We start from the raw sequence: 18,048 nt of genomic DNA, 5'->3' as shown, positions 1-18,048 counted from the left end.
AAAATGATAATAAATAATAACACAAGTCTAAAACTTAATGCTTTGCTTGGATGAAAAGAAAAAGTTGGAATAAAAAAATGGGAGGAAAGAAAATGGAGAGAAGGAAAAACTGGAGGAAGATGTTATATCTCTCTTGTTTGGTTAGATGAGAAAAAATAGGGAGGAAAGAAAATTAGTAAGTATCTAAACGACTAGAATGAACTTATCAAAAATTGTATTTAAAATTAAATTAAAATGATATATTGCAATAGATAAATTATACTAATATTAACATCATCAAATAATTTAAAATCAAGTTGCTGGGTTTATCTATATTTTCAGATTATTATATTTTGAAACCAAATTATTTAATAAAAATATTGTATTAAGACAAAAAAAATAAAAAGTGAATAAATATGGAGCAGAAGAGAGAGGAGGGGTAGTCATAAAAATCTTGTTTTCCTTCTAAAATCTCTCCATAAATGGAAAGAAAATTTGAAGAGAAAATAAGATATGAAACCCACTTTATTTTCTTTCTTATTTTTCTTTCCTCCCACATTTTCTCTCCTATCCAAACAAGAAAAAACTTATTTCTCCTTATGTTTTTCTCTCAATCCAAGAAGGGGTACAAGTAGTAAGGTGAAATGAGATTCTAAAAAGAATTATAAGACTGAAATTGAAATTAGCAAAAATTCAGGTAAAAAACAATTTGATAAAATACATTTAGTTTAGGTTTAAATAATATACATAAACAAAACAATATAATAATTCATTGTAGCTGGCTTGAAAGACGCCCCATTGTTCGTGTTGTGTTTGTTGGCACCAAGCAGGACCTTGAGCTCACATATGGCTGGTGCAGGGATACATCCATACCACCAGCAATGGCCTCCGGCAGCCGCCGCTCCTCCTCCTCCACCGCCAGCTCCCGCTGCCGCCGCTCCGCCGCCTCCCATGCCTCATCCTCATCCTCCTCCCCCGTCCGACGAGGTATCTTGGTCTTTTACTTCACCGTCCAAAATTGTAACCTATTGATCTCTGTGAATAACCAAATTTACAATACTCAACCCCCTGAAGCGATATATATTTGAAGATTCCATAAATTTAATCACTCTAACCGTCCAAAGGAGTAGGAAAGTGCGGTTCAAGGATTTCTTTTTGTAGTTTGAACTTTCCGCCTACCGGGTGACGGTAATTTTTAATTGACAAGAGGTGTATGTAATTGTTTGCCTAGGTTCGAACCATTTTCATAACAGGCCTTCCTGATGATGTAAAAGAGAGAGAATTGCTGAATCTGCTGAGATGGTTGCCTGGATACGAAGCTTCGCAAGTAAATTTCAAAGGGGATAAACCTATGGGTTTTGCTCTCTTTACTACAGCACACCAAGCAATTGCGGCTAAAGATATTCTTCAGGTTGACATTGCAGATTGCAGATGATGTCTTGCATATATCCTCAAGGCTATTTGGCATATGATTCCCCCCCCCCCCCCAATGAAGTGTGATTTTTATTTGTATGTTTCCTTATTTCCAGGACATGGTCTTCGATACAGAGACAAAGTCAGTGCTGCACACAGAAATGGCGAAGAAAAATCTATTTATTAAAAGAGGTTGTTTTCATTTTATTTCAGTTTCTATATTTCAAGGGAATGCATCTCATAATTCTTGTTTATTTGCTTGTAAATTTGTCAGAGAAAGGATAGAAGAAAATGGGTTTGTCGGAATGTTTCAGTAGAAACGGATATGGTAGAATTTTCGAAGGTTATATATATATTTTTAAGATCCATGCAGTGCAAATTGCAAACTACATTTTATTTCCAAATATGATTTGGCAGTTTTGGGCCAGCCCTTAGCAACCTACAAAATCTTATTTTCCACTCTTCTATGTTCGGTTTCTCTTTGTTTCCCCCCCTTTCTATTGTTCTCACTGTAGAAACCTTGGCTTGAGATGGCAAAATTTTGTGCATTTTTTTAATCACCTGTCATTATCATTGTGCCATTCTGTGACATATACATGCTGTCAGTACAGTATCCTTCTCCTTCATCGAAACTGGTTAACTTCAGAGCAGTTCTCCATCGATTTTTTTTTTTTCTTTTTTTAATGCTCTTATATTGAATTATTTTTAGGAATAGTAGCGGATTCCAGTGCATATGATCAGAGCAAACGACTAAGGACTGCTGGTGACTATACACACACTGGTTATACAAGTCCATCTCCTTTTCACCCACCTCCAGCACCTGTTTGGGGACCACATGGGTGAGTACCACATGTATCTTTGTTACCCTCATCTTTTCTTGTTTAAAGAAAGTGGAAAGAGGATATCATTATGTGTAACTGGTTAACAAGATGGGAAAATTGTATTGAGATAGGATTTATCATTTTCATGAATTTTAACCCCCAAAATGTTTTAGAAGTAGCAGCTGCTTTAAGGAAAAAATGTTTGTTGTTCTGGTAGATATGTAGTCAGGATTTTCATATTGTTTTGCTGGTAATAATTTTTTTATGATCATATCAATTAGTATTTTGACATCTATGGTGCTTTAGATGTTTACACATGCACTTATTGGCTGCTCACAATGCAATGTGTAAATTAAATTGATTTTACAGTTATACACAATTTTACATGACCTTATGCCTTTGACATTTTGCATTTAATTTGTTCCTAGTTGTAAGACTTGATTTACTTCATGGTCCAGGTATATGGCTCCACCTCCTCCATATGACCCATATGGAGGCTATCCTGTTGCACCAATGCCAATGCCTACTCCTGCTCCTTTGCCAGCTCCAAGCAGTTATGTCCCTGTTCAGGTGGGAGTTGCAGAAAATATAAATGCTACTTCACTTATATTGTTATTATCTTTGATAAAATATTTACTTCCAATTTCATATGTGTTTCCTTATCCTCTACATAATTCCTTGGCTTAGATTAGGTGAAAAAAAGTTTGTAAACTTTGATTTAATGCCCGATGTCCCCCCCCCCAGCCAGATCTTTGCTCAGTTATTTAGATTTACCATCTTGTTTTGATAAGTTGAAGTGACTTGTCTGTGTTGTTGATGGCCTCAATGATACGCCATTGTGTAGAGTTGGAGGAGCTCTATTATGTTATTTCAAAGAAAATAGAAGCCTGAGTTGCTAATCTTTGATTTTGTTTGTTTTATTTTCATGCTCAATCTGCTAATTTGTACAAACGAGTCAGAATCTTATCTTGGAAAACCTCTGTTATTCTTGGTATGATATGATTAAATTAAAAATCACCATTGAAAAATATACGTTCCTAAAGATTGCATGATATTTTAGATCCAAAATGTAAATGAAAACTATGTAAAAAGGCCAATTCCTATATACTAAGCTGGCTGACTTTTTGAAACTCCCCTGACTAAATTTTGGCTCATAGTTTCTAGCTCTCAATATAACATGGTGATGAGTCTGCAAGCTATGCAGACTTGATTACTGATACTTGAACTTTTCGTTTTATTACTATCCTCTAACCAGATTGCTAAAAAATGTTCCTAGTTGTGTTCCAAGAGGAACTCTAGGAAATCGCTAGATCTGATCTGGAAACACAGATTACGTGGTCTGTTATGAGAGTAAATATCGGAAAAATGTGTTTCAGTATTAAAGTTAATATATTTACTCCTGTTGTGGTATAAAAATCACAGATCGTAGGATCTTGATATATGTTAGATTTTGAGCAGATAGCCTTTAAATTGTTTATATTTGTTTTTCTTTGTCTATTAATAAATTTTCTTAGTTATATTTAAGAAAATTTCTATTGAAGATATGTGATTCTGTGTGTGCACGTGTTTAATTGCTATTTTTATCTTGTGTTCTTCCCGTGCAGAACACAAAAGATAATCCTCCATGCAACACGTTGTTTATTGGAAACTTGGGTGAAAACATAAATGAGGAAGAACTAAGGGGCCTTTTTAGTGCGTAAGTAGAATCTTGTCCCCAAGACGGTGGTTTTATGATGTCTGTTTATGTTTTCTAATTCCCTATGTCCCACAGGTATACTGTTTTGACTTTTGACTTTCTGATGCAGACAACCTGGCTTCAAACAAATGAAGATTTTAAGACAGGAGAGGCATACAGTTTGCTTCATTGAGTTTGAAGTCAGTAACCTTACTCACATCAGCTTCTTCTGTTCAGTAATTTATTCATGAATATTTTATATCCGTAGCTTGTATTTATGTTTGTGTCATATTGTCATCGGGATTGATCATATTTTGTGGTATTGCTATTTATAAACCTAAAAGGAATATTAACAACACTGCTGCAGGACGTGAATAGTGCAACCAACGTGCACCATAGTATGCAGGGAGCTGTCATCCCCAGTTCTGGTTCTGTTGGCATGCGAATACAGTATCCTTTTTCACATTGCAGTTTTGGATTTTTGCTGTGATGATTTTTTCCCCTAGTATGCCAGCTATGACGGTTGCTCTTTTAGCCATTTACCATGTGTGTCTGTCGCTGGAATGACTGCATTTTTTCCATCTTATGTCATGGTAGTGATTCACGTTTCCTGATGTGAGTATTTTTTTTGTTTTTTTGGGTGAAATGACGTGTACTTATTTCAAGTATAACAGTGATTCAGAATGTGAGTGTGTTTGATTCTAGGTAAGGGTACTTTGTCACCTCATACTGGCCGGTCTTACCTATTTCTTGTATATGTACTGTTCATTAATGTGTCTATTCACAATGCGTGTCATTCAAGTGTCAGAAATTTTGGCTACCATCATTTTCATCTCAATGTGGATTCAGAAAATTGATTCACTCATTTTGAAATAAAATGGTTTTGACTTCACATTTTTGTTTCATTGCAACTTTCAAGGAATGCTTTTTGCTTCTCTTCACTTCATTGTAGATATTCAAAGAATCCATTCGGAAAAAGAAAGGATGCCAACCACCCTGGTGCTGTCCCCAGTGCCAATGGAGCTCCATCAGCTATGCCATATCAGTAGCGTGAAGGGGATGTACTCTGTTCTTTATGCTTCGAGTACCTACATTATAGGATGCATCTTGCAGCTGTTGCATGCATCCATCAATTATCAAGTCATCGCCATTAGCATCCCTGCTCATGTGAATGAATGCAAATACTGGCATCATAAACATTCATTTGGCCATCTGATACTTGTTTATCGGACATGCATTTCTCAGCAGCATGTGCTGGTGCTTGGATTACTTTTATAGGTTCAGATTATGTTAGTTCACAGAGGTGATGCATGGGTTTGAATTTTGTTAGATTTGTGTGCCCCGTGTCATATCTACATTCTGTACATTGTCATTAGGAATACTTATTTAAATAGGCATTTTGAGAACTTGAGTATCTTTTTTTCATGTTAGGTTCATTTGCTGCTTATTTGACATGACATTTTATGGTGATCGCTTACTTTCATTCCATGACACAATCTAGCTAGAATCTAGAGATACAAGGGGATCTCACCAATAATCATGTGTCCATTTTTTCTACCATTACCATGATCATTTCACCACATTTTTACCTTCCTCTTTTAACTGGTCATGACGCCATTTTGTCAAGGGATTGGTGTCGATCCTTTGACATTCACTTATTCAGAGCTATTTATAGGATTTTCGGGAGTTACATCTTGTCTGACTTATACAGGATTTTCATTACAATATGACCAAGCTTCCTTTCATTTGGGGAGGTCCAATACTGCTGCTGCTATATTATTGCAGGTAATTCTTGTTTACTAGGCAAGACTACCGTCAAAATACTCCCTTTGGTGGTTTAGTTGGCTTTTCTTTAGAGTGGAACTTCCTGTTGATTTTCAAGTGAGCCTGCCTTGGGAATTATTGGTAGCCCCTGGATTTCTCAATAGGTTGTTGATTACTTTTCACCAATGTTATTCCCTGCTAAGTGCTAAAATCCACGATTGCGGCAGAATTTTTTTGCCGATTTGGGTGTCAATTACTTTTTGGTTGCAGAGCTGACTGGTAAGTAAACAGAGGAAAAAAAGTAATGGTTAGTTCGTTTGATATGGATTGACTCATTGGTGCTTCCAAATTTTTGGCATCTCTCTTTTCACTATGCTGCATGTACAGACTTATTTGTGTTCTGGTTTTGATTAATTTTCTTGGTTGAAATTTAGATTTTATTGTTATGATTTCATCTCAACGTGAGACTGCTGTTCAGACAAATGCAAAATGTGACAGACTTGTAGCGCGTAAGCTGTCGGCTGCTCTTTTCATACCAACTAATCACTCGCGGTAGCAGCTACTAGGAATCGCAATCGTTTAATGAAAATATTAGGGGTCATATTTTTCAGAATCTCTCAAAATTTGGAAGTTAGTAAAACCTAAAATTCAACTTGGGCATTTTCTTAGATAAAGTCTTTCGTGAGTTAATCGCGCGATTAGCGTTTTATTCTCTCTTTCCAGAGGAAACTGGGGTGTGAGTGGGATTTGCTTCTAAATTTACTCTTTAACTACGGTATGTGCACGAGGGAAGTGGCGTGCGTTTACATTCTCGGTTAGCCATAATCTAGATGCTTTAAAAAGTTATACATCTTTTTCCCAGTAATATTAGTGCAAGCCTTGATCCAATTCAATAATGGTAGGAGTCAAACATAACAACGGGTTTACAAGAGAAATATTATATATAACGCATGAGGACAAGTTCTATGAGCTTTTCAAGTGCTAAAGGGATCAAGGACTTTCGCAAGAAAAGAGGAGATAGCGATAAGAACTATGTACATCCAGTTGAGCCCAATCTTTTGCTGGCCACGTGCTTAAATTAACTAAAAATCTGCTCACTAGAATTCCGCTTCCCGTAAATGCAGAACCTGATTAAGCTTACACATTCAGCATTCATGAGTTGAAAACCAAGGAATTCATTCATCATATATTGCGTTTATGAAGCACACCTTGACTATTTACTGTACACCGTTGTGGAGAAGAATCGATATTTCAGGTTAAAGACCAAAGAATATCATCAGAATTTACAAATGGAAGTCCTAAACAACACGAAATGGTTAAAAAAAAAAAATATTGCCAAACACCTGCCTGAATATTAATCTACACAAAACATGGGTTATCTCCCATTAAATTGACAGTGAAGCCAAAACCCAGAATAGGGGGGGAGGAAAGGAAAGGAAGACCGGCCGAAGAATTTGATTCCATTGAAACAGTTAAGAGCTGCATCTTACCACATGCGAACAAAATCATGATACAGACTGATCTAATTTACAAGGATGAATATCTGCCTTACGAACTACCATGAGATCTGACAGATGATACTGACTGTGCGGAGACAGACGCAGTTGGGCTGCTAAGATCTCTTTCTCCGTTGATTTCCTTTGGTTTTCCACTTAGTCTATCAATAGTATCTTGACAAATTTCGTTGAACCATTCATCTTCAGGCAGTGCACTGACAACAAAAATTATATCAGCTTTTGAGAAAGAGCAAGATGCTTTTTAATTCCACAACTACGAGGACGACACAATGGAAACACAATAATTAAAGGTATGTGCAAATATAAGTCATAACCTAACTCTAGAGAAAAGAACTTAGAACAAGGAGGATGCTTGCTAACCATGGCAGACATGGACATATACAGAGATATTAAAGAAGACTGTAGAACTCACATGCTTATTAAGAGGAGCTTTAGAAATGATGTTCTTTTTAAGAAAAAATAAAAAAGGATTTGACGGTAAGTGGGTCATTCATGGGTGAAATAGAATTGCAGTAGCTAACCTATATGGATCCATTCCAGTAGCAGCGAATGCTCCCATAGCTTTTGATATGATCTCATTGACAACTCTATGCAAATTTCGGGACAGGTACCGACCTTGGGAGGCAAAACATATGACAAACTTCATATCCAGATAGAACTGCAAAACGAACAAGATGTGCCTCTGATGAATTTCTTGTTCACATACTTAGTTCATGTAAAGTTTGGGCTTTAATTTACTTGCCACTTCAAAAAATCCTCACCATATAGCGTCAGCTTTTTACGAGCTTATATGACATAAGAACATGGGAGAATAAATTCATCTTAAATATCACAGCAAATAGAGATGTTGACATCAAATATTTTCACTTTTTATTTTGACAAAGCTGATTTCAATGTATTGCTATATTTGCAAACCCAATTGGAAACAGGACAAAGGCCAAACGGGAGAGCATTGATCCTCAAGTTACTTCTCTAGCTCACTCTCTTTGTGAATAAGCTTCGCCAAACATACTAATTCTTGTATAAAGGAACTGAATAATAGCTCAGAGGAAAAGGCACCATACGGGGGGGAAAAAAATCATGGGAGAGCTACAGATAGGTCCTAAATAAGGAAAGTAATTATTTTATCATTCCAATTTATATGTCAAACTTCTGTATTTACAAGGGTTAGCAGTTATGGGTAATTAATTTTGTTCTTTGGGACCTCTATGTATTTCTCCCAAGATTCATCAAGGGTCACATCTCATGCTATTCAAGCTCATCCAAACTAACTATTATTAACTATCAATTATATTAATTAAAAAGATTATACTCTTCGCATAAAAGCAGTCAGAACAAAAAGCCAGATCCTTGATTCCTGATATTTTTCTTACAAGAATAATCCCTGAATCAAGTTCTATCTAGTCACTCCTGATCTGTTTTCCAGTAGAGGCATCCTTTCTTTTCTGCCTCTGACTCATAAATTCTGTAATAGTTATCTAGTTAAATGAAAATAAAAAGTTGCAAGTCTCGCATACCTGTTGGAGACCAAGAGGACCTAAAGGTCTAGGCCCTTCTTCAATATCATCCCAGAAGCTTTGGTCTCCAGATAGCCACAAAACAACAGTCTCTGTAAGTCTCATCAAGAGCAGTGTCGCAAATCTTTCCCTCCCTACGAACATATCTGCTGCTATATTCGCCATTCTGTTCAGTTTTATGTAAAGTTCCTGGACAACAACATAAGACTATCTTCAAAACCATGAACCATACAAAATGTAACATAAACTAGCAAGTCAGATTGTGCATTAAATCCATGGGCAGGCAAAAGTTTTTATTGTAAAAAAATGCACAAAAATGGAGGAAAATAGTTTACAAACAATTATTATGGTGTGCGTCTGTGGAATTAGAAGGTAATTCATACTTAGATGAATTTGATATGTGTCATAGTCTATTGATGATCAGTCGACACTATATAAACATCCAACTCAATAAATTCTTTTTTTTTCCCCAATAAAAAAGCAACGTTAGATCAAGTAATTTTGTGATAAATAAAGTTCAAAGTAACTTGAAATAAGAAATTAATGCGAACAATGATATTAAGTTCATGTCTATAGGGGCATTAATGCAAGGATGTCCAAAACTGCAATAGGATGCAAACAATCAAGTCCGCATGGACGGAAATAGGTGGGGATACACTCTAACCGCTGCATTTTTTAAACCAATAGCCTTTAACTGCTGCTAACCTGTTACTTCCATGTACTTGACATTTATTAATTCATCAAATTAACAACTAATGACAAAAATTGGGGTAAAAAGTAGTAACTGAATTGACACAGTCAATCATCATCATCAAAATAGTAACATGCAAGTATGCAACCACTTGATAGAACCGAACCATTAACAAGAAATAAAAACAAAATACAATATATAAACTTAATCTTCTGCTAATCAAGAAGTAGATGTTGCCAAAGAAGAGAGTCAAAATCGAATGACATAAGAGGCCCACAAATTAGAACCTTCTAACGAGGTAGGGAAAGGGATGTTCAATAGCAACAATGTCTGTTACTATATGCTCTAAAGCAATTTCCAGCATGAAGACGAATAGAAGGAAAAGGGGAAGAGAGCAGAGAAGAGACACTACTTCGTAAGGACATCTCATACAAGGCAAAAACAAGAGAAAAGAATACTCAAATTACTTTAAGGACAATATGGGGTAGAATTATATTTGAAAGATTATCGCACAAAAAATTAGCATTAACTACAATCAAGGTTTTCAAAATACCTGAAAAATCGGAGAAGGAAGCCACTCAATTTCATCTGCATTTCCATCAATATTAATATACATGTCAGCTGTAAGATGGCTATCACCTTCCTCAGTAAAAATGAGGTCTAAAGCATGCTGGCGACAGAATGTATCTTTTAATCTGTCGACAGAACCAACAAGTCGCCTCTTCCACTCTCTTTGTTCGGGATGACGGTTTTGCCTGTCTGAAGGTCTTCGTCTATCATCCCTGTAGGCAGCATGACTTAGGGGAGAAAGTTTCATAGCTGCACGTGGAAGCAATTCATCTGCTAGTAAGGAGGCATTGGCTAGTAATGCAATCTGCTGAGCTTCAGTCTCAGCCATTCGTACAATTTTATTTTCAGAGCCTCCAAAGTTAGCTTCTTCCTCCATTGAACCAGGTAACGCTTTTATGAGCATGTTCACATATGAGTTAAATACTTGGAACAACCCTTCCAGAGCCTGGCCTCCTAACTGCATACTGAGCAGGTGTCCAACATCTTCAAAGAAGTCCTGTATGAGCACACAGCATCCAGCATGAAGTGAACAGATAATATAGATCAATAAAAATCCATAAATAAGAGACAAAAAGATAGTTTTATCACGGTTAACATCTATGTTTTCAAAGACACAAACCATTGACTTGAATAAATAGATTGAATTGTAAATTCAAATAAGACAATAGAAATGAACAGGAAGAAAACACATGACTGCAGTCTTTGTTGAAATAGAAAACATATTGAAATATAGTTCGCATACTTGATCTTGTAATACCTATTCACACAGCAGTTCCAACCAATACTAGACAGCAATAAACTCAAATGCTCACCTGGACCATAAAATTGAAGCGATGTGCACTACTAGTGAGTTTATGTTGAAATGCTGTTGTATTGCTAGTGGGTACGCTTGAAGGCCTACCAGTTTGACGGTTAGATGTGGGAGGGTACACTAGCTCCCAATCATCAGCTGCAGCCAAAGCAGCAGTACTCTCTTGAATGCGTTTCAAATTGGCATCTAGCGCTTGTTCAACACTAGGCCTAAAAAGTTTCAAAAGTACAGGACAAAGAGCTAGGCCACGGGCTTCCAACAATGAGCAATGACCCAATGCTATTTGAACACATTCTGCTGCAGCTCTTAAGCCTCCCGCAGCTGCTGATGAAGCTAATGCATGCCTTTTAACAAGATGAGCAAATGCTTCTGTTTGCCTGGTAGCCCACATCACAAGTTCAGAAGTATAAGATGGCTCCTGACCAAAAATAGCCAATGAGTCATTTGAAGCTTGTGCAATCGCTGAAAATACCAGCTGCGCCAGAGCAGCAGTATAAGCTCCTCCATATGATGTGCTTGATGGCCTTAGACTTTGCATGTTATACTGATATCTTTGGAGATGGGCATTAAGCAGCAAACTGTGAGCACGAGGACCATCCCCAAGCCTTTTGAGGGCTGATATTGCTGCACGAAGTTCAGCACCACGGGTGGAAGGCTGACAAGCAGCTTCAGCAAGCTGATCAGCTAGTTTCTGCCTGCGTTCAATAATTGAAGTCTGTAGAGACATGAGTGAAGATGGATTCAGGGTTTTCATCTCTTTTGCTTCGGAAACTACACGTTCCCCTTCATCAAGAGCAGCTAAAGCTTCATCCACTCTTCTTTCAGCCAAGAGAACATCCAAGAGATCAGGAAACTCAACTAACCATTTTTCCAGGTCTGATGTATCCTTATCTTCAGAATTCAAAATCGCATTTGAAGCTAAACCATCAGAATCCGAGATAGATAAGGAATCAATGTGAACTCCCTCAGCCAACCCATGTATCAAAGTGGCTTGTGTAGATAGCAGGTTTCTGATAGATGAAAGCTCTCCCTCTAAATCTGATATCTCCTTAGATGTGCTGTAAAATATGCATATTGCTTAAAAGCTAGGAAAATGATAAGGACACATCAAATTAACAACAGTACAAAGGTTTTGCAGTTAAAGATTACTTGAATCTAAAGAATGACCATGTTTATGTAGGGTAAATAACACTGTTAATATTTTCGAGATAAATAGACACCCAAATAAAACCAAATAAATGAAAAGGATGAAAATAATGCAGCCTACCCCTTGCCCCTCCTCTCTCCCTTTTTTTTTTTTTTTTTTTTGGGGGGGGGGGGGAGGGGGGCTCTAAAACAAGCACTACAGGCACAGCATATTCCGCCACAAACCAAAACAGCAGAATGGTGACCATTTGATATTCTAAAATCGATATTCAGATTACACGTAGTGGTTCATTTGAAAATGGTTGAAATAATTACAACTGTAATAATTTAAAATACCCAACAGCGCAGACATGAACATGTTTTCTGCAGCAAGTACGCACAATAATACGACTTTAAGGTGATAAGGATGGAAGAAAGAGAGAAAAAAGACAAACAACCAACCGTATGAAGGCAGCATAGTTAGCATAGACACTTCGACGCATTTCCTCAGCAGAAGCTTTTTTCAAATCCACCAAATATGAACATAATTGCTTTATTTCCTGTAAAAACAAACAAGATAAAATCAGTTGAATTGAATGAGCGTAACACAAAATGGAGAACCAAAAAACATTTCTCAACTAGCAGGGAAGAAAACACAAGCAGCAATGGATTTCAATGCTAGATTACTAAACAAAAAGGCAGAAAAAAGTGATAACTACCCTTTATTGTCATTACTAGCACTGTTTGTTCAGTTCAATATACTTCATGGCCCATTAAGTATAAATTGCAACTACATGAAGCCTAGAGCGTCCCTAGTAAACAGTTTGAGTCTGCATTCATGCATACAATTTAAAAGGTAGTGGAATATAAGGGGAAAAACAGATCCCTTTTAATGGGCAGTTAATTATCAATAGCAGATGGTCTTTTACTTCTGTGCGATTTAAAATGCTATGGAAATAAGGAAAAAGAATCAATATTTGACACATTTTCTAATAAACTTCATGTGTGTAAATAGTTAAGCAATCATCATAGGTGCCAAAAACCTCTTGGCTCAATGGCACCATTCCCCTATGGGCAAGGGTTAGGATAGTGTTTTTTTTTTTTTTTTTTTTTTTTTTGGGGGGGGGGTTTGGTTTGGTTAATTGCTCCATGTAAAAAACATCACCATAGATATAATTAAGTTTCTATCAATCAGATATCCATATCCATAATAATAATACCCATGTGCCAAATTGAGTCCGATCAACAAGACATGGAAATAACAACAAAAGGAAAAACCTAAGTCCCGCACCGGAAGTATGGATTTCGAAGTGAGATTTACTGGGGCCTTGGGCTCTCCAAACTCATGGACAGCGTTTGAGGTGTGGCTCTCCTGAAGGTTCCTGACAATGAAATCAGAGCTGTCCACTACCCTCCATTCCCCTTTTCTCTCATCTCCTTGCCTGTGGGTTGACAATGGGCTACAAAGCCTGTTTTCTCTACCCTCTCTCGCCTGTGTGTATAACTAGGTTGCAGGGCACAGTGGAATTTATGACATATTGCAAAACATGGGACTTGAGTCCACCATCAGAAGCAGTACACTGATGAGGGTTTTTAGAGACCCTAGGGTATCCAACCCCAAAGGTTAGCTCATCTCTTCCAAAGATTCCTTTAGAACATAAATTCTCCATCATATTTCCCTCTTCTTTTTTTATCCTTAGTTTTAACTTTTATAAAAAATCATCAGGAGTTATATGTTGTGTCATTTTAGAATGAATCCATTCATTTATATGATGATTTCTTGAAAGAAGAATAAAAGATTAATGACTTATAATAATTAATTCTATGCTTTGGGTGTATAAATGGTAAATTTTGCAAAATTTGGCATAAGTTGGTCAAGGGCTGTAGCTATAGATGGTAGAATTAAGATCTTGGAATTAATTCCTCATGACCAGGAAGGAAAAGGGTCGAATCTCCAATATAATCGGCAACCGTAGTCGACACAAACATCTCCTACGGACCAAATGAATTCAACCACACCCCCCCCCCCCGCCCAGCCCGCAGCAATTCCCATGAAACTAAGGAGTCGGGATTGACATGATAATGAATCATCTCTCTTAAAAATTACGTCTACAGAGGTAAGAGAAGTGTTTGGAATCCTGGAACCAGAAAAAACAATGGACCAAGTTCATAAATTAACTGTTAAATCAAATTATTTTTTTCCCGAAGAATGCCAAGAAAAATGAGCGGTTTTCACAGTAAATTGTACATCACTATATTGAAATACAAACACCAACCTTCTCGCTGAGAGAGCATTTGGACTGGACATAAGTATCGGCATCGAATTTTTCAGACTTGAACACATGGAGACCTTCTTCCAGTTTTGGTCCGTTCTCTTTCACAGGCATAGCCTTGGACCGAGCAGTCTTCACCGCAGCCATAACCAGTGACTATTGTTGGCAAGAACTCCACAATTGAGCTTTAGATTTAAAGATCAAAAAGCAACAAGCAAATCTAGGGTTAAAAAAAAATTAAAAGAATTGAAACGATAGATCCAACCGCGAATATAGAAAAGCCTCGCTTAACAAGCGAAGATGGCGAAAGAGCTAAAGTATGATGTATACTGTAGAGAGAGAAAAAGACGATCCCTAGGAAATCGGTGAGAGTTGGACAACGGGAAGAAGTTTGTTAGGAGAATTGGTTCTTCATTCTTCAACTTCAACTGCTCCTTTGGTTTGACTGTCTTCTCCCCGAGGTAAGAAGGTGTTACATTTCATTATTTTGGCAACAATATTAACACAGAGAGAGAGACAGAATACGATATTAATACAATTTGGATTAATCGATATTGATACATGAATAAATATTTATTCTTTTATTTATTTATATGATAAATTTTTTTTTTAAATCATGATCTCTTGCATATTGGGAAGGAGATCATGCTCACAAAAGCATTGCTTGTTAGCTTAATTTGATTTAGACAAGGAGATTTGAAGCTGTGAAATAAAAAAGTACCATGTTCGTTTTATAATTATAAATACATATTTGATGCTTTATATTAAAAATATAACATGACATAGATATTAATAAATTCAGCTATTTTTATCAAAATTAATTTGATTGTTGATAAAGCATATCTATATAATCAACCCTATAATGTGATAATGTTTGTTGCAGTGGTCAATCACTGCATGTAGAACTATAACTAGATATTAGAGAGAACTTTTTTTTTATAAATCAAAGTATATTGACGTAGCTAGAGCTACAAGATTATACATAATTTAAAGTATATATTTAGGAGTGCTATAATTAGCGATGTGGTGTGGCTCTTTGTGGTTGGTGTTCATCGTCACCGCCATACTTTGCTCTCAAGTCTTCCTTTTGGCAGCAATGGCGCAGAGCCCCGCTCAACAACAATAACCGGCTATGGTTTCTTACTATCTATTTCTTTATTCCATTTTATTTAGTACTGGGGAGCCAACACAACCGTTCCATTTTGTTAGGTACACTTTTCCCCCACTCTTTTTGTTTTGTAGTTTCTTTATCTTGAACATAATTGTCTGGTTTATTTAACCCCAGTCAATGCTGGCCACTGCCAACAGTGCCATCATTCTTGTTGCAAGGCCGCTTGACGCAGACTGGAAGGCTTCGAGCCACTCGTAGGCACTCAGAAAATGGTAGTCAGCTTAAAATAAGTGCTTTTACGCTTTATAGGGATTCGTTTGGAATGATAATTTAAACATTCAAAAATAGTTTTTCAATTGTGATTTAAAATATACAAAATAGACACGTAAAAATTACCCCGACTTATGTTTACGTGTTTATGATAAGCAGTTCCAACAAGCACAATTCTCATATATTTACTACAATGAAAAATCACTTCTACACAGCTAATTTAAATGAGCACATAATTGGGTTAGTCGGATGCTACATGGCTTTACAACCTTGCAAGCTTGTTTGTTGGACTGTATCAGCGCACAGTTTAGCTCCGAAGACTAGAAATTTTAGCAACACTAACATAAATAGTTAGCGTCATATCATACACAAGTCATGCAAAATTCAGCCCCTCATGGAAGAATGCATTACTTCGGGAGAATTAGTGGGCAGCTTTCCAAATTGTACACCCTAACTGGATTTTTAAGTTACACAACAACCCGTTGTAATGTTTGGAATAGAAAGGCCTGGACAGTTGCAAATTGCATAACTAAATTTATTACAGGTTCAACCATGCAAATCCAAAATCAAGGACCATATGGCATGGACACTAAAAACAAGTACAGAGAAACAGAAGCTTCAACAATGACAAATTCTCTCATCTATTTATTGATTAACTTTACGATCTTAGAGACATTTGCCTACCAAGTCTTCCAACTCCAAGAACTCCCTGTTACTGTTCTGGTGTGTCTGAACGAACAGCTGATAGAAAAGCCAGCAGAAAACTTTGATCAGGATGCATCAAAAAGAGAACCGAATTAAACATGTTGTTAATTATAAATCATTATGAGGATTGAACAAAAAAGCGCATTTAACCAATTAAATATTGGAGGCCAATCTAGACTCTAGAGCACGTAAGTAAAGGATATAGCAAGACAGCCTCAGGAAGGTAGTTTCTTCAACATAATTTTCTTCACAATGAGTCACCAGTCCACAAATTAAACAAAAGAACCTGAGATTTAACTCTCTTTATGAAGAGTGAAGACTCATTCTCCCATTTTAATAGTAAGATTTTGTCACTGCAATAGTGAATACATATATCCTCACGGTAGAACATCCAGTTTCTTAAACATACATCCATCATATATTAATAACAACTTAACATGCAATTATCCGCGAGTCATGCTTCTCCAAAGCCAGTAACATGAATAAGTTGAGCCCCCAAATATGTGAATCAACCATAGAGGGAATTTAAGCACAAACCAAGTTTCAAAGTTGCGCTAAAGGTCAAAAACAATATGAACTGTTAGGCTTATTTAGATGGAAGGCGTGGAGAGGAACGAATGTTTATGATACAGGGGTTAGATCAAACATGATTTTAAGGAATCTCATCTCCCTCACATAAACATTACTTATTAATCATTAAAAGTAAAATATTGCATAATATTCAGTAAAATGCAGCAAATAAGAAATGTCATAATTGTTATACAGAATTTACGCTAGCTTCTTACGTCAAAAGGATCAAAGAAAGATCAATATATATCTGGAAACTGACGATTAACTTACAGTATACGTATCATATCATAACAAGTGATCTGAATCAAGAAATGTTGTTTAAAAGTTTATTATGTAAAATGTGACTTGAAGGTTTCACCGTAAAATGGACACATAACATAGTACTCTGACATGCATGATCGAAAGACTCGACAGGGCTACGGACAATAGCTTCGGCAACTACTAAACAGCCAGCATATCGCACAGCATGTCAAAATACAATTTCTATGAAACACGCAGAAAAAAAGGGAAAATTTTGTTTAGTGTGAACCTAGAGCCAAGCCCTCGGGAGTAAGCATTAGTGAGTTTCTAATCATTAAAACCGAACAGGCAATCTTTGCCACTTAAATGCAATTAGAACCCTCAACAGCATTCGGAATCGCTTCTTTTATGCACAAGTGAAAACACAGTTGAATGGATTTCGTCTCTTCGTTTTGAAAAGTAAAAGAGAAAAATAAAATCCAACACTTAATGTCGTATACACTAGAAAATGTTATCAGAAATCCAACTTCCACAAAAATAGAAAATCCAAATCGCAAATATAGGACCGTATCACGAACATCGTAGCATTCATGTAAAATTAAAGAAAACAAAAACAGCATTCGATTCAATTGTCAGATCACTCAGGAAATGAAATAAAGAATTGCAATCGAGGAGACAGAAGACACAGATCGATAGAGAAAAGGAGAGCTTACTAGGCTTCTCAGGCTTGCCATCGGCCCACTTGGAGAAGACGAAATGGACCTTCTCGCGAGAGAGGGCTTCAGATCTGTGGGGTTCCTTGAGGCAATTCCTGACGAGATTGGCGCAAATGTTGGAGTACGTGATGTAGGTCATCCCAGCTGCTCTCCAGAACGGCACCGCTGCGCTCGACGACATCTCTCAGCTCCTCTTCCGCAATTCTGTGACTCTCTCTGGCTCTCCCTACCCAGAAGGCTTCCTTCCTATATGAAGAACTTATTAGGGCTTGGGCCTCAT

General features: G+C 36.8%; 3 protein-coding genes across 5 annotated transcripts; 1 reads left to right on the top strand and 2 right to left on the bottom strand.

The window, feature by feature from the left end:
* The first annotated feature begins 797 nt into the window (after positions 1-797).
* LOC114733571 (WAS/WASL-interacting protein family member 3-like) lies at positions 798-5,376 on the top strand. Its single transcript, XM_028921044.1, has 9 exons — positions 798-966; positions 1,211-1,390; positions 1,509-1,584; positions 2,102-2,231; positions 2,672-2,783; positions 3,818-3,909; positions 4,019-4,088; positions 4,256-4,338; positions 4,841-5,376. Exons 1-9 carry the CDS (start codon positions 826-828, stop codon positions 4,935-4,937), a joined length of 981 nt encoding a protein of 326 aa, XP_028776877.1. The 5' UTR covers positions 798-825; the 3' UTR covers positions 4,938-5,376.
* A 1,431-nt stretch (positions 5,377-6,807) lies between these two features.
* LOC114733570 (exocyst complex component EXO84B-like) lies at positions 6,808-14,628 on the bottom strand. Of its 3 annotated transcripts, none has more exons than XM_028921042.1 (8): positions 14,487-14,628; positions 14,160-14,341; positions 12,346-12,443; positions 10,760-11,816; positions 9,931-10,443; positions 8,687-8,875; positions 7,691-7,827; positions 6,808-7,363 (listed from the first exon to the last, which is right to left on the bottom strand). In XM_028921042.1, exons 2-8 carry the CDS (start codon positions 14,301-14,303, stop codon positions 7,201-7,203), a joined length of 2,301 nt encoding a protein of 766 aa, XP_028776875.1. In that variant the 5' UTR covers positions 14,304-14,341; positions 14,487-14,628; the 3' UTR covers positions 6,808-7,200. The 3 variants fall into 3 exon arrangements, with proteins under 3 accessions (XP_028776875.1, XP_028776876.1, XP_028776873.1); XM_028921043.1 differs by having other exon boundaries at positions 14,160-14,312; positions 14,422-14,619; XM_028921040.1 differs by having other exon boundaries at positions 14,160-14,619.
* Positions 14,629-16,044: 1,416 nt separating this feature from the next.
* Positions 16,045-17,987, bottom strand: LOC114733565 (ATP synthase subunit epsilon, mitochondrial). Its single transcript, XM_028921037.1, has 2 exons — positions 17,766-17,987; positions 16,045-16,278 (listed from the first exon to the last, which is right to left on the bottom strand). The coding sequence occupies exons 1-2, from the start codon at positions 17,947-17,949 to the stop codon at positions 16,250-16,252; spliced, it is 213 nt and encodes a 70-aa protein (XP_028776870.1). The 5' UTR covers positions 17,950-17,987; the 3' UTR covers positions 16,045-16,249.
* Positions 17,988-18,048: the final 61 nt, after the last annotated feature.

The sequence above is a fragment of the Neltuma alba genome, unplaced genomic scaffold (assembly GCF_004799145.2).
Source record: "Neltuma alba isolate B1F8T4 unplaced genomic scaffold, ASM479914v2 tig00013015_pilon, whole genome shotgun sequence".
Lineage (NCBI taxonomy): Eukaryota > Viridiplantae > Streptophyta > Magnoliopsida > Fabales > Fabaceae > Neltuma > Neltuma alba.
This window is presented reverse-complemented; position numbering and strand designations above follow the sequence as displayed.

Excerpts from the sequence above, each read along its gene's own strand:
- LOC114733571 (XM_028921044.1), top strand. The coding sequence starts at position 826 with ATGGCTGGTGCAGGGATACATCCATACCACCAGCAATGGCCTCCGGCA. Across the intron at positions 4,089-4,255 it reads TTTGCTTCATTGAGTTTGAA|GACGTGAATAGTGCAACCAA; the intron begins GTCAGTAACCTT and ends ACACTGCTGCAG. Across the intron at positions 4,339-4,840 it reads TCTGTTGGCATGCGAATACA|ATATTCAAAGAATCCATTCG; the intron begins GTATCCTTTTTC and ends ACTTCATTGTAG.
- LOC114733570 (XM_028921042.1), bottom strand. The coding sequence starts at position 14,303 with ATGGCTGCGGTGAAGACTGCTCGGTCCAAGGCTATGCCTGTGAAAGAG. Across the intron at positions 10,444-10,759 it reads GCTTCAATTTTATGGTCCAG|GACTTCTTTGAAGATGTTGG; the intron begins GTGAGCATTTGA and ends GTGCTCATACAG. Across the intron at positions 7,828-8,686 it reads GTCCTCTTGGTCTCCAACAG|TTCTATCTGGATATGAAGTT; the intron begins GTATGCGAGACT and ends TTCGTTTTGCAG.
- LOC114733565 (XM_028921037.1), bottom strand. The coding sequence starts at position 17,949 with ATGTCGTCGAGCGCAGCGGTGCCGTTCTGGAGAGCAGCTGGGATGACC. Across the intron at positions 16,279-17,765 it reads TGGCAAGCCTGAGAAGCCTA|CTGTTCGTTCAGACACACCA; the intron begins GTAAGCTCTCCT and ends CTTTTCTATCAG.